Genomic DNA, 15,161 nt, shown 5'->3' with positions numbered 1-15,161 from the left:
GATGGGGAACCGCAGGCACTGACCAGCGGGCGCAGCTTGCCCTGGATTACATGGCAAATCGGTGGCAGAGGCGGGATTAGAAGCCAGGAGTCTTGGGGTCCCCGTGCTCTATCCACTACACCCCGCTGCTTCGCTCAGGAGGCTTGAGCACATGTGATCTGACATGGAGCTCTGAAGCAGCGACTTTCCCTCTCTTTTGAAAGGGGTGTGTGGAATCCAGAGGGCATTCACCCGCCATGGCCCCCTTACCTGGCTGGTGATGTCAGATGGCATCGGCGAAGGCGGCTTGGAGTATGTGGCATCCTGGGAGATGAAGCCTGAGTCATGGGAGGAGACGCTGGACAGGCGGGTGTTGGCGTTAACCGGCTGCGCCAGGCTGCGGTAGCGATAGGTGGAACCTGGTGAGTATGTTTGGGACCCGCCGGACCAAGCGGTACCACCCTTTGTACTGTTAACACTGCTGGGGGGCGGCGGGGAGGAGGGATGAGAGGGAGGAGGGGTGGCAATCAGGAGAGAGATGCGTGTTATCAGGGTGAGAGGGGTTACGAGGAGGGCAAAGGAAGGAAAAGACAGTTTCAGACAAAGGTCCGCCACACAGATTTATACACGACAGGACTAGAGTTACAGACCAGGGGGTGGCAGGGGCGGGAGGGAGGGTGAGGGGCAGGAACAGGGGTGCACTCCTGCATTTCTGTCTCTGGGGCAGGCCCAGTTTCTGCCCCCATGCAGCATGCACTCTCCAGCACACACTCATTCTGCGGGTCCCCGGCCCCTCTCTAGCCCTGGCTGCACCAAAGCACATTCTGGGGTGAAGGGGAAGAGCCAGCAATGGAGGTGCTATGGAAGGCCAGTGGTTCAGTTCAGATGTGCACCCACAACAGTTGGGGAGCTGTTCGTCCCTAGATCTCACAGCACCTCCCCAGGGGAGCCTAGATCTTCTCTAGGAATTATTTCGGGGAAGTTCTGTGCACTGTGCTCTAAAGGAGGCCAGAACAGGTGAGCACAAGGGTCACTTCTGGCCTTAGAATCTATGAATGAAAAGGTGGGTAGGTGTCGTTACCCCCATGTTTACAGATGGGGAAACTGAGGCAGAGGGACACACCCATGGCCGAAGACTCTCTTAAAGCACAAGCAAAGTATCTGTGCAACCCGGCAGGGGTGCTATGGGCCCAGGAGACGTCATCTCCTCCTCAGCAACCCGTGAGCACTCCCTTAGTGTGTGCTGGTGCCTGGAAGAGCTGGTGCTCCTGTGATGTACCCAGCCTGGCTCCATTCCAGTACATGATTCTAAAGACTTGAGTACTGAAAAGCTGCAGGATCGGGGATCACCGCTGGCAGGCCTCTCACACTCGCCTCTCTACATTCTGCAGTGCCACAGGGGAAATCCTGCAGCTGTTTCAGACACGTTTTTAAAATGCAGGTTTTCACTGAGTTAAGTATTAAGATGAGTAAGACGCTGGGTGTCCGGGAGCCCCGGGGAGGCTGACTGGGAATTCAGTCCCATTTATCGTAGGCTGCCCCCATATTTGCAGTTTTCCCCGTGGCACAAGGTGTCCATCTTTAGGTTCCAGGGCCAGCTGACGGGGGCGGTTCACGCCTGCAGAGTGATCGCTTCAGGCTGTCGGCAAACATCTCTGAGTGGGTGACACTCAGGTCATGTTTTCAAGCTTTTCTTTGCAAGCACCAGGGCAGGAAACAGCCACTTTTAAGCAAGCTGAGATTCTGGATCCCAATTTGGTGGCAAAGAGGGAATTCCAGGGCAATTCCTAGCCCACAGGATGGTGTACATGGGGCCTGACCCTGGTACTTCTGATAAAGGCTCCAAGCCTGGGGACCCTGCAGGTGTGTGACTGAGTCGGGTCCAGTCACATACTCCAGGAGGGAGAGAAGAGATGGACAGTTCAATTAACTTCGTAACCATTCTTCGACCCCATGTGTTCCACAAATCCTCCCTCCACCGGGGGCTCTTCCTATTAAGTATTACTGAGTATTAAGATTCTCACGTAAGCAACTCCTCTGGGGTTACACAAGCACGGTCTGGGCACGGAAAGCACTGATTGTGAAAAGCAGCTCGTCTGATGGAGGATTAAGCCCCATGCCACAGATACGGATCTATGCTAACCCTCAGTGCGATGCTTTAATGATCAATTAGCATCTGATCCACAGGGAGTCTTGGGGACACTTCACCATGTGCCTGACAGCTGAGCTCAGGCCAAGTATCCGCGTTACCAGCTGAGCACTCAAGCACTTATACAATGAGGTTGTGAGTATTAAAGCAGAAACTCCTTCTCCCCAATCCCAGGCGTGTTTGTGAGGTCCCCTGTACATTCTGTACATACCTGCACATGCTGGACTTGCGGGAGCCAGAGCTGCTGGGGGAGGATGGAGGAGTCTGGTAGGACCAGCTGTAGTCAGAGCCTTTCAGGTCTTTGATCACCTGCAGGAGGAAGGAGCCAGGCCACGTTAGCATTGTAGCTTATCAAAGAGCAGGCGACTCGCTCGCTGTCTGTAAGTAGCTCCATGGGGACTAAATATAGAATACTGGGCTCTTCGTCTAGCAGGGAAAGGCCGCACATGATCCAATGGCTGGAAGTTGAAACTAGACAAACTGAGCCTGGAAACATGGCATTACAGGTCTAACACGGAGGGTAATTAGGCACGGGAACAACTTCCCAAGGGTCATGTGGAGTCTCCATCACTGGCCACTTGTCAGTCCCGATGGGCTGTTTCTCTCAAAGCTCCACTCTGGGAATGATTGTGGGGCCGGCCTCTGGCCCCTTCCATGCAGGAGGTCAGTGACACTCTGCATTTGGGGGAATACCCTGCTCCCCATGTTCATCCTTATAATAGGACTGTGCGGTGTCCAATGCAAAGTTGGTCATGTTGAGTGTCTTCGGAAGGCTCATGATGCACTGGCCATTGTTGTTACAGTGATGTCAGAGTGAGGTTATAGGTTGTAATTTCATGTATATAGTTATGAGGCTGAAAATGTGTCCTCCTGGCTTAAAATAAGCCCAGGCAAAACTCTCCAGGATCAGAGGGGCAGTTCACACCTCATCAGGGCATGGATGGGACAAACCCAGACCAACCTCAGTAAAGCAGTGTCTATGGGATAAAAATGTAAAGACTGGGAATGAGATGGCTCTTGTAGCTGATGCCTTTGAACAGATTCAGGCATCTACTGAGGGCAGGCCCCAGAAAGAGGGGTTTAAAACTGGTGGGACAAGAAGATCCCGTTTTATCCCTAGCAAGAGGGAGGGTGGCTGGGTACTTACCTCCCCAAAACCATTCCTCTAACCCTCATCCCAAACCTCCTGTGAAAGCAGAAGAGCCCCAAAGGTGCTATTGGTGTAATTCCACTGATCACCTGAGGAATAAATGCCCTGTGCTAGGCGGAAGCAGGCAACTAATAGTTCATATCAGTTCTGCTGTCCTCACACAGAACCCCCCAAGCAATCGAAACCTGGCATATTAATTTTGTGAGATTAGCCACTGCAGAACCAGATATGGACCATGTTAAGGTTGTCAAAATTAATGGCAGGAAACGCTTGGGGCAGAGGGATATAGGGGCCCAGATCTCTCTGGTTAAGCAGCGTGTGGTCCCAAAGGCCAGTATGTTACCTGGCCAAATGGCAGATTGTGGGGGTGGGCGAAAGCAGGTTCCTCATACCACTGGCTAAGATCCATGTGGTGTGGGAAGGTTGGAAAGTGTTTTGACTGGGGGGGTAATGGAACACCTCCTAGCTGATCTGCTTCTTGGCAATGATTTTGTCCGTGTAGCTCAGGTTAAAGTATTTGCCTGCAGCAGGAGGGAGTTTTATGCTGGGACCCCTGAGGGAAAGGGTCAGGTCTCAGGAACTGCTGAGAGAAGGGGCAAGAGTCTCCTTGATTCTTCTGCAGCAGGGGGAAGCCACATGCTTCCAGGTGGGAGACCAACTCCTGCCCTGCAGCTGGAGGCAACAGCACATCAGGAAGGGGCGGGGGTGTGATGCCTGTCGTGGCTATTAGCTGCCAGCAGGTCGCAGCTGAACCAGAGACAAACCCGGCACTAGGGAGCAGAGAGAAATGTGTCCCAGAGGGGAGCCCAGAGAAGGGTGATGGGATCTCGGAAACCACTGAGGTGGGTGAGGATTCCTGTGACTCTGTCACAAAGGGAAGCAGGGTGCTTCCAAGTATGGGAGGGGCTGACACTAGCTACTTTCCTGCAGAAGGCAACATGCCCTCAGGCGTGGGGGCAGGAGAGGGGTTGTCCATGATGAAGGAAATTGTCCCAGTTGTTAGCTGGCAGAGTTTTGCTGATGAACCAGGGATAGAGCCCTTCCTAGGGACCCCAGAGAAATGTGTCTTAGGAGGGGACCCAGAGGAGGAAGCTGGGGAAGGAATAGTGGGGGTGCAGAATGTCTCCTCACCAGTCACTTGGGGCAGGGAGCCCAGGACAGAATGGCTGAGTCAGCATCTGTGCACCCAGGCACTCTGCCCGTGACTCAGGTTTTGAGAAGGATCTGTGTACCTGACCTCCAGCGGGGCAGTCACACAGCTGACTTCTCAGGGACAGAGAAAGGGGGGCAGAGGGTACCCCAATCCAGGTCCCAGTTTTTCAGGATGCTATTTCTGAGACGTTTTTGGGAAGTAACTGTGTCTCTTTAAATGAAGATGCAGCTCCAACGCCTGTGACAGCAGAGGAGTTGAGACCAGGAAGTTGCTAGGTGAGAAAAGTTGCCAGGTAGTTTGTGAGAAAACAAATGTCCCAGCTGACAGAGAAGGGGGTGTCCTCCCCCACACTGGTGAGACACAGAGAGCAGTTATGGGAAAGCTGCTGGGAAAAGGTGCGTCTGATCAAAGGGTAAACACACCTGGCCCACAGAGCACAGATCACAGCCCTCTAGGGGGCAGGGAAGGACTCAGTGCTGGGAGGGGGAACACTGGGTAACCCCCAAAAGGGAGCTGGATGTTCTGTATGTGTCAGTCCTGGGGTTGGGAGACAGCTCCCCAGGGGGCCAGCCAATGTGCAGGATCCCCCTGGACCCCTATCTTGCCAGATCCTGAGGCACTAAAATTCCAGAAACATGATTAAATTAAGAGCCCACACAGAGGGGAGCACTGGAGGGAAACAAAAGCCAGTGACTGATTACAGGAACTCCTCACTTAAAGTCGTCCCGGTTAAAGTTGTTTCGTTGCTGATCAATTAGGGACCATGCTCATTTAAAGTTGTGAAATGCTCCCTTCTAACATCCTTTGGCAGGTGCCTGCTTTGTCCACTGCTTGCAGGAAGAGCAGCCCGTTGCAGCTAGCTGGTGGGGGCTTGGAACCACGGTGGACCGGCAGCCCCCCATCAGCTCCCCTAAGTTCCCTCTACAGCAGCTGCCTGCAGTTCAGCTGTGTCCCTCCCCCCACTGCCATGTGCTGCTCCTGCCCTCTGCCTTGGAGCTGCTCCCCGAGACTCCTGCTCGCTGTGGGGGGGGGGAGGGAAGGAAGAGGGGGGCTAATGTCAGGGTATCCCCTGCCCCCTGCACCCCGCTTACCCCATCTTCCCTAGAGCAGGGGGGACAGACCAGGACTCAGGGAGCTTGCAGCAGCTGTTTATCAGCAAGCTGAGCTAATTAACAAGGCAGTGTACTTAAGGGAAATGTGCATATCTCCCTCCCTCCTTCCTGCTGCCTTGTGTAGAGAGAGAGTTAACCCTTGAGGGCTCAGCCAATTGCTAGTTCATCATTTAGCAGTAAGGCATTCCCTGGGAAATATCCCACCCTCTGACTCCTCCACCTCAACCAAGCTTCACAATCATCATCACTGCGTACCAGTATTAAATTGTTTGTTTAAAACTTATACTCTGTGTGTGTGTGTGTGTATAATATAGTCTTTTGTCTGGTGAAAAAAATTTCCCTGGAACCCGCTCATTTACATTAATTCTTATGGGGAAATTGGATTCGTTTAACATTGTTTCGCTTAAATTCGCATTTTTCAGGAACAGAACTACAATGTTAAGTGAGGAGTTACTGTACATATCAATTTCTTTGTTAAATTGATGAACTCATATAAGCCTGTAGTGTCCAGCAGGCATAACTGGACACTGCAAGATGGAGGTTCCTAGGGTTGTGTCTGGGACCGGAGATATTAGCTAGTGTCGTTTGGTTGCACAATCCAAGGAGCAGCTGACATGCCAGAGGCTGTGTGTGAACAGCCCAGGAGTGGGGGTTCTCACAGCAGAGCAGGGTCAGGCTGGCTCCCAGTGTCAAGGATTGGAGTGACCTAGCAGATCACCAGTCCGGATAACACTAGAGGAACATCACAGTCAGGCTAGGTCGGTGGTTCCCAAACTGGGGTTCGCGAAATGTATCAGGGGGTTCTCAGAAAAAATTCTGTAATGGTGGACAGAGCCTTCCCTAGGGACCCCGGGTGCGGGGGGTGGCATCCCGAGCCCCATGACATGACTTCCTGGCAGAACAGGTTTAAGCTTTGTTGTAGTCCTGCGTTGTTTTCCTGGACTGCTCAAGACCCGAATGCTTGTGGGAGGAACTCTTTAATTGCGTTGGAGCCTTAAATACCTTCCTGCTGTTTCACGTCTGGTACTCCTTGATGAAACATGTAGGAGGCTTAATCAAAGTGATATGAGCTACAAAAGTGAAATCTTGGAAGAGTGTTGCCATTTTCATAATGTAATAAAATCAATACTGAAATGATAAATAATCATGTTATAATAAATAGTGTGTAATAAGCGTGTAATAAAAAAACAAATTATTTCCAAGACCACTGCTTCTATCATTTATGCTCAGATAAGGGAGAAAATCCCTGGAGATATTCATTTTTAAGAGGGAGTTTGTGAGATTTGATATTTTCGTGAAAGGGGTTCGCGGGTTGTTAAAGTTTGGGAACTACTGGGCTAGGTGATTGCAATGGTCCTTTCTGGCCTTGGCATCTATGAATCGATGAAACTGCTGATTTATAACCAAGTGCTTCTGTTCCTCTCTCCCCTCCCTCCAGCAAGACCCTCGATGGACATCTGGGTTAGCGCTGTCGGGGCCAGCTGCTCTCTGCTGCCAGTGGACATGCTGCTGTCTCTCCTCCCGGAAATATCCCCCCCCCGAACATTCCCATCCCCCACCCATGCACTCCCTCCCCACCCCGCACAACCTGTCCCTGCGCCCCTCACCTGCTCGCTGGCAGGGGGCAGCTTGTGCGGCTCTGCGGTCAGCACCACCAGGTCCTCCATGATGCCCTGCAGGTGAGTGATCTCTCCCAGCATGGTGATCTCTCCAGTCTGAGTGGCAGGAGGAGGAAGCATCAGCAGTCGGTGCCGTGGGAACCAGGGCTCTCCCCTTCCCTTCCTGCCCTGCTTGGCTTCCTCCAAGTCAGCAGTGAAACCCGCTCTGCCTGCCAGCCGGCTGGCCCTGACTGTTCTGCCAGCCCCCCAAGCAGAACGTCTGCAAGACCCAGCATCAGAGAGGTGGGCAGCCAGAGTAGCTCATCAGCCCCTACTTGGCAAAACCCCAGCGAAGTAAAGAGAATCCGGATCCCAGCCCCACTCGCAAAGCCAAGGGAGGGGCGTTGGTTTACATCAGTGGAGGATTTGGCTCTGGAAGTGTAACTGGAACCTGCCATTGCACCAGCCCCCGAGTGAATTGGGACCGTCTGGCCTCCTGGGGAGAAGCAGGAGCATCGAGGGCTGTGCCTGGCAAATTCCCAGCCACTCCATGGAGCAACTGTCCTTTCCCCCGCCACCAGAACCCTCCTGGCAGCACAGCTCCAGGAGATCCGCAACCAGGGAGGGGCTAATGTCAACCCCTCCAGCATTCGCCTCCTTGGCATTTCGCCTCGGAGCTCTGCAGCCGGGGACGGAGCTCGATCCATCAGTCACCATACACCCAACACAGCCAGTTCCAATCCATTACATGGGACAATAAAACTGATGGGTCTCAGCCACTGCCATGCGTGGTTCCTGGCAAGCTGAGAAAGGCCAGCAGCCTAGATACGTACTGGGAGGGCACGTCTCCTCCCCCCCCCCCAAGCCATGGAAGTGCCGCCAGCTCGGGGGGAGAACAATGCCAGCAGCTGCCGTAACGGGGCCGGCAGCACCGCGCAGCAGCATAGGAGCAAGAAGGGAAAAGAAGAACACGTCCGGTTCACGCTAAAGGCCCTGGGGAATCAGGTTGTAGAGGGCAGGTTGTAACTGCCCCGCTGGAAGGGGCCAGGAGCCGGGCTAACTTCCCTCCTCTTGTCAAACGTCTCCTGGCATCTTGAATGCCCTCCCAGTGTTTCACACGTGCTAGCTGGTCACCTAACCTTAGCTCACACCTCCCAAGGGTCCCAGCTTTCACGGGACTCTCACACTGATCCCCAAAGACCCTGTCCTGGGTGAAGGGCAGTTTTCCCTGAGACCCCCATTTGAGGGTCCCCTCCTATACTGAGCAGCGCAGAGGGCCTGGCTTGGCTGCCTCTCCGTCTCCCTCTACGGAGGGCAGGACGGGCCAAACGCCCTGTTGGGAGGGATGCCGCAGAGACACGGAAGCCTGCCTGCCTCCTCGCGTCTCTAGGATGAGACTGCAGGTTCCTCCGCGCTTGCGAGAGGGTTTGTTGTTGGGGAGACAGTTGGGGGCAGTGGGGAAGTGGCTGTTGGGGGACCCAGAGCAGGAGCTGGTTGGCTTCTGGCTTGCTTGGCTGGTTGATCTGAAAGCCAGCCCGCTGGGCTCTAACACACCCCTCCCCAGAAGGCCTGGGGCAGCGGCACTTACCACCACTGGCTGCAAGAAGGTGATGAAGGTGCAGAAGCGGCCCCGCTCCTCAATGAGGGCCTTGCGGACAGCCTGCTTCTCGGTCTCCTCCATCAGGAGGTACATGTCATTGACGTCTTGGAGAGCACTGTCCAGCTGGGGCTGTAGGTCCCCCTTCCCTGCAAGGAGACAAGGACACGGAGACATCATCCCCTCTCCACTCGCCGGTCCCGAGCCTGCTGCCTCCCAGAGACTGTCCCTCTTCCATGCTCTGCTGCTGTGGAACTGAGGCAGGCAGTGGGAGACGTCAGCCCTGGGGCGAAACGCTGCAGAATTTCACCCGAGCAGCCGCCAGCACAGCATCTCGCAGAGCGTGTAGGGCGACTGCTACCAGATTGCTGATGATTACAGCTTACGAACTGCGGAACGAGCTCCCCCGCTGCAGGCAGCCCGCCATGCAACCCCAGGCCCGCTGAACACCCAGCGCCAGGTCACTTGTGGGGAAGTCCCTCAAGGACCGGAAAGTAGCGTAACTCCAACAAGCCTCCTGCCAGCATGTCAAGGGCTCTCCTGAGACACAGCCTGCTGTGAGCATCCCCCTCTGCTGGGCTGCTCTGGGCTCACTGCGGGATGCCACGTCTGGCTACGCAAGGGGGAATCAGCACAGAAAAAAGCCAGTGGCTGGCTTTGCTCAGGATCCTCACGGGGCAATACAGCTCTGGAGTCCTTCCCGAGGCCTACGGAGGAGCCCTTCTGCCCAAACAAGGAGGCTGCAGGTGAGCTCCGGGGCTAATCATCCACCATGACAGACACAACAGGCCACGTGCCATCTGGCCGGTCAGTGGAGCTGCCCCGGGGAAGGACGTCGCTCAGCTTGTTCCTAGCTACAGTGCTAGAAAAGAACCGCAGGACAGGGAAAGGTGCTTTCTCCAGCTGCTGGGTTCAGAGATCTCCAGGCTCCATGGGCCCCTCCACTGGCTTCTTTCTCTTGTGGATTCCACAGCAGAGGCAGCGGCTGACCAGTATCCCCGCTGCCTTCGCCAGCTCAGTGCTCTGAACCTCTCTCTGTGTGGGCCCCAGCAGGAGGCGGTCGAGCTGACCCAGAGGCTGGGTCATGCGGCGAAAGCCCCGTCCTCACCTGCAAGGTCTGGCCTCCATGTCAGGCTCCAGCCCTACCCAACCAACCCTGGGGTTTTGCTTCAGGATGGCAGATGCAGAGCCCTGCTTTGCCCAGCTGGACATAGCAACCGGACCAGTGTCATAACCTGGCACGCTGGCTCTGCAAACAGATCAGCTATCCTCCTCCTCCCAGCCCCCACCCCAGCCCTCCCCAGCCCATGTCGGTTTCACACTCACCTTGCAGGAGTTTCCCTTGCTGGATCCCACCCCGATCCCTCCCAACATCACATTTAGCAGCATGGGTCTAAATTCATCCCTGGGGCAGCCCCACCGAAGCCCTGGAGTTGCACCGGGGAGGAATTTGCTCATCTTGTGGCTGGAGGAAGGCACCAGCCAGTGGAATGTGGAGAGCGGCGAGGTTTGGGTGAATCAGTTCGTCCAGTGGGGGCAGAATGTGACCCATGCAGTGGGCGCAGGAGTGCCCAGGCGTTAGTCCAGGGTGGGAAGATGAAACACACATGCACAGACAGAGCAAGCCAAGCGAAGAGGAGCCGAGGAGTGAGCGCTTTAGGTGGGCGGGGCCCCCAGCTTCCCTGCTTAGGGGCCACGGTGCCACCTGCATGAAACAGAGCAGATGGCATCTACCCCAGCCTCACTCTGTAGGGGCAGCCTGTGGAGATGACCAATCCCAGCTCAAAGGCTTGATCCAAGCAGACCAGGCTGAGCACTGGGTGTGGGGCTCTCTCTTGCGCATGGGTTCCCCCAGTCATTGATATGAGGGGGCCCAGGGCGGCGCTGGGGACATGAACCCCATGGAGTTCCAACAAGCCACCGCCCCCCGCGATTCCCATGAAGAGAGGGTAAAGCCGGACGACCGAGAGGCTTGGCAGGCGGAAAGACCAGGGGAACGAAGGAGAAAGATGGTGACACAAGGAGTTCCCAGGATGAGACGGTCAAGAGGCTAATCAGGCCAGGAGGTGGCGAGACGCACACTTGCGGTGGCTGAGTGCTGAGACCGGGCTGCACGAAGGGGGCTCCAGGCAGGAGGCAGAGCCCCAGAGAGGGCCTGCCTGAGCACAGGAGAGACGGGTCCGAATCAGCCCCCTGGCCAAGTCGGTGGCAGCTTGGAATCTGGACCTGGATCCCAGTCTGAATTTCCCGTCTGGCCAGCCCCAAATCCCAGAGCCAAGCCGCCGGGAACGGGGGCTCAATGGCCGGAGTGAAGAGCTGGCCTGGGCAGTCGGAGTGGGGATCCCGCCACCCCCTGGACCAGGCTCTGGAGCGAGCGCCTTGCCGCAGCCCCCCAGAGATCGAGGCTCCACGCCCAGCCCAGCGAGGGGGCACCGGCCCAAGAGGCAGGCAGGGAAGGCCTGGGTCTGGCAGCGGCCCGGGCCAGTGCGGTGTGACTGGGGGTCGTTTCATTTCGAGCTCAGGCAGAGGGGAGACCTGGCCTGATTAGCTAAAGGAAGCGCAGGTCACAGGGGAGGGCGGGGGGGAGCTGGCTCGCACCGATTGACTTACCAAGTAGCTCTACAGGAAGGATGTGGAAGGGAGGAAAGAGGAGAGAGAGAGAGACAGAGAGAGAATGTGTGAAAGCCAGGCTGACCTCCGGACACTCTGCCCCCCCACCCCCAGGGCCGGCAGGTCAGTCCCCCCTTCCCAGACATGGCTCAGACACCTGTGGGCCCCCGGCATGCCCCCATCCTGCGTGTGTGTGTGTGGGGGGGTGTTAACTCCTTGTGTGTTGGGTTGGAGCGTGAGGAATTGAAGGGAGCTGGGGGGAGTGGCTGGACTGTGTGATCCGCCCCCACCCCTGGGTGCCTGAGGGAGCGAATTGGGCCACCTTTCCCTGCGGGGAGCCTTTGGAGAGGGTATTTAGGGGCGCTGTTGGGTCTTATCATTGCAGTAACGCCACAGGCCCCAGCTGGGGGTCGGCGCCCATGGGGTCCCCGGCTCCAACGAGCCTGCGTAGCACTGATCTGCCACTGAACCCTGTGCAGAGCAATGCTCTGTCATGCCCAGCAAAATCCGTCTGACAACGTCCTCACGCAGTGCCTGCGAGCGCCCGGCTGGGACTCCCCAGCCTGAACCTCCTCACACGCAGTGCTCAGCGGCAGGGCCGGCTTTAAGCTGAGTCACCTGATTCCCCAGAATCGGGCCCCGCGCCTAATGGGGCCCTGCTCCGGGGGGTTTCGGTGGTATTTCGGTGGCGGGGAAAACCCGGAGCGGGTGCCCCGCCGCCGAGTTTTCTAACCGGGCCCCGCGGGTCACAAAGCCGGCCCTGCTCATCGGTGCCAGCCGGATCCCCACTCCCCGCCCTTCCCAGCCCACCTGGGACCCTCCCAGCGCGTCCGACTTCATTTGCGACTGCTCCCCATGGCCATCTCCACCGCAGGATTCCTCTGATGGGATCCAGGGGCAGAGACTGTGCTGGGGTCACGGCCACAGGGCGTGGTGACTGCAGCAGGCTTGTTCACCCACTGAACCTTGCCACTGAGCCCCACAAACCCCCAAGATGGATCCCCATTGTCAGCATCAAAGCCACCTTTCCAACACCTTAGAACTAGGCTGGTCTGCTACCCTCTGCCCCAGGAGCACTAATGGCGGCAGCACTTGTTAATTAAACCTCCCCACTGCCCTGTGAGCTACAACAGAATGCAGCCAACTCTGGGGCGGAGCAGACTGGCTGCTTCACAGCACACGTACCGCAACCCTGGGGCAGGAGCGGGAAGAAGAATCCTGGTCCCAGCTCACGCTGCGGAGGGAACCGAGGGAGGCAGGTGTCACGGTCTGAGCTGGAACGTAGCTAGCAGGACGAGGAGCTCGCTTGTACGCTCAACCCCGAGCCAGGATGCCCAGGTGGCACTGGGGTCTCTGTGCTGCCTTGGAGGGGAGACCGTGAACTGGGGTCCTGACTACTCCCTCCCCATCAGAGCCCCCGGCCTCAGGGAAGGTCTCAAGTTGAAGGCAGCACAGGGACCCCCTAGAGCCATGGGGCACCAGGGCCTCTCCAGCCATACCTGACCCCAGGGCCGCCCAGAGGGGGGGCAAGTGGGGCAATTTGCCCCAGGCCCCGGGCCCCGCAGGGGCCCCCACGAGAGTTTTTCAGGGCCCCTGGAGCGGGGTCCTTCACTTGCTCCGGGGGCCCCTGGAAAACTCTCGCGGGGCCCGGGCCCCTGGAGCTTCTTCCGCTCTGGGTCTTCGGCAGCAATTTGGCGGCGGGGGGTCCTTCCGCTCCGGGACCCGCCGCCAAAGGCCCCAGGCCCCCTGAATCCTCTGGGCAGCCCTGCCTGACCCAGCCCAGCCCAGCCCAGCCTTGCTTGGGTGTGAAAGCAGATGAGACCCCCACAAAGGGGCAGGCCCATAGCTCATGGAGGGGCAGGCTGCCCTCCCGGGCGTGGGCACTCGGCGGGGGGGGGGGGGGGGCAGGCAGGGCTCTTACCTTTGCGGGCCTTCTTCTGCAGCTTCAGCGTGTCCGAGGATTTCTTCTTTATCTCATGGCGGGCTCGCTTGTACTCTGAGGACACACAACAGACCCTGAGATGTGTCCTGGCCGCCAGGCGGGGGCACCAGCCCCCTCCACCCAGCCGGCGCATGATTCCTCCTGCCCCGACCCAAGACACTCCCCTAACCTGCCTCTCCTGGCACGGTGTGGTCCCCCCTCCCGTCCCAGGCACGGCGTGATCCCCCACTCCTCTCCCAGGCACAGTGTGGTCCCCTCTCCTCTCCCCTCCCAGGTATGGCATGGTGCCCCCTCTCTTCCCAGGCACGGCGTGGTGCCCCCCGTCCCCTCCCAGGTATGGCATGGTGCCCCCTCTCTTCCCAGGCACGGCGTGGTCCCCCCATCCCCTCAGAGGCACGGCGTGGTCCCCCCTCCCGTCCCAGGCACGGCGTCGTGCCTCCCTCCCCACCCTCCCCGGCATGGCGTGGTCCCCCCCTCCCCCCCCTCCCCGGCACAGCGTGCCCCCCCCCCGGCATGGTGTACAGTGCATCCCCCCGGTGGATAGGGCATGCCCCCTCACCCTGGGCAGAGTGCACACACCCCCGGTGGATATGGCATGCCCCCTGCCCCCGGGCACAGTGCATCCCCTGTGGTGGATAGGGCGCGCTCCCTCCCCCCGGGCACAGTGCATCCCCCCCGTGGATAGGGCGCGCTCCCTCCCCCCGGGCACAGTGCATCACCCCCGTGGATAGGGCGCGCTCCCTCCCCCCGGGCACAGTGCATCCCCCCCGTGGATAGGGCGCGCTCCCTCCCCCCGGGCACAGTGCACCCCCCCCGTGGATAGGGCGCGCCCCCTCCCCCCGGGCACAGTGCATCCCCCCCGTGGATAGGGCGCGCTCCCTCCCCCCGGGCACAGTGCATCACCCCCGTGGATAGGGCGCGCTCCCTCCCCCCGGGCACAGTGCATCACCCCCGTGGATAGGGCGCGCTCCCTCCCCCCGGGCACAGTGCATCCCCCCGTGGATAGGGCGCGCTCCCTCCCCCCGGGCACAGTGCATCCCCCCCGTGGATAGGGCGCGTCCCCTCCCCCCGGGCACAGTGCATCACCCCCGTGGATAGGGCGCGCTCCCTCCCCCCGGGCACAGTGCATCCCCTGTGGTGGATAGGGCGCGCTCCCTCCCCCCGGGCACAGTGCATCCCCTGTGGTGGATAGGGCGCGCCCCCTCCCCCCGGGCACAGTGCATCACCCCCGTGGATAGGGCGTGTCCCCTCCCCCCGGGCACAGTGCATCCCCTGTGGTGGATAGGGTGTGCCCCCTCCCCCTGGGCACAGTGCACCCCCCCCGTGGATAGGGTGTGCCCCCTCCCCCTGGGCACCGTGCACCCCCCCCGTGGATAGGGTGTGCCCCCTCCCCCTGGGCACAGTGCATCCCCCCCGTGGATAGGGCGCGTCCCCTCCCCCCGGGCACAGTGCATCCCCCTGTGGATAGGGCGCATCCCCTCCCCCCGGGCACAGTGCATCCCCCTGTGGATAGGGCGCGCCCCCCCGCTATCCCCTGGAGAATAGCAAATCCCCCTGCCTGTCACCTGGGCTTTACCTTTCGCATGGTCCTTGTCCAGTTGGTTGGCCGTTTTCTTCCAGTCCTCAATCCTGTCCTGCAGGGGGTTGACGAGACTCTCCATCAGGGCGCTGCACCAAGGAGACACCGGAGCGAGCCCGGTTAACGAGGCCGGTGGGAAGGAGGTGGCTAAAATACCTTTGCAGACCCAGGTGCTGGCCTTGCAGTGCTGAGCAGGGGAACCCCTAAAACACCTTTATAGATGGGGGCCTAAGTCACCTCAGAAATGCGGCGCTCCCAAGGACTGCGCTGGGGGCTCCCTGGCTCAGGCCCT

At 58.6% G+C, this 15,161-nt stretch overlaps 1 protein-coding gene across 7 annotated transcripts in view; it reads right to left on the bottom strand.

Moving 5' to 3' along the window:
- Positions 1-15,161, bottom strand: part of MTSS2 (MTSS I-BAR domain containing 2) — an 89,336-nt gene that overhangs the window by 16,803 nt on the left and 57,372 nt on the right. For 4 of the 7 annotated variants that reach the window (XM_044987432.1, XM_044987434.1, XM_044987435.1 and 1 more), the window contains exons 5-11: positions 14,867-14,958; positions 13,270-13,344; positions 11,349-11,357; positions 8,730-8,887; positions 7,151-7,258; positions 2,340-2,437; positions 250-460 (exon numbers count right to left, since the gene is read on the bottom strand). In XM_044987432.1, the coding sequence (XP_044843367.1) occupies positions 250-460; positions 2,340-2,437; positions 7,151-7,258; positions 8,730-8,887; positions 11,349-11,357; positions 13,270-13,344; positions 14,867-14,958 (751 nt within the window). The remainder of the gene's footprint in view (positions 1-249; positions 461-2,339; positions 2,438-7,150; positions 7,259-8,729; positions 8,888-11,348; positions 11,358-13,269; positions 13,345-14,866; positions 14,959-15,161) is intronic. The other 3 variants (XM_044987436.1, XM_044987433.1, XM_044987438.1) reach the window with 3 other exon arrangements.

Source organism: Mauremys mutica, chromosome 14 (genome assembly GCF_020497125.1).
Source record: "Mauremys mutica isolate MM-2020 ecotype Southern chromosome 14, ASM2049712v1, whole genome shotgun sequence".
Classification (NCBI taxonomy): domain Eukaryota; kingdom Metazoa; phylum Chordata; order Testudines; family Geoemydidae; genus Mauremys; species Mauremys mutica.
This window is presented reverse-complemented; position numbering and strand designations above follow the sequence as displayed.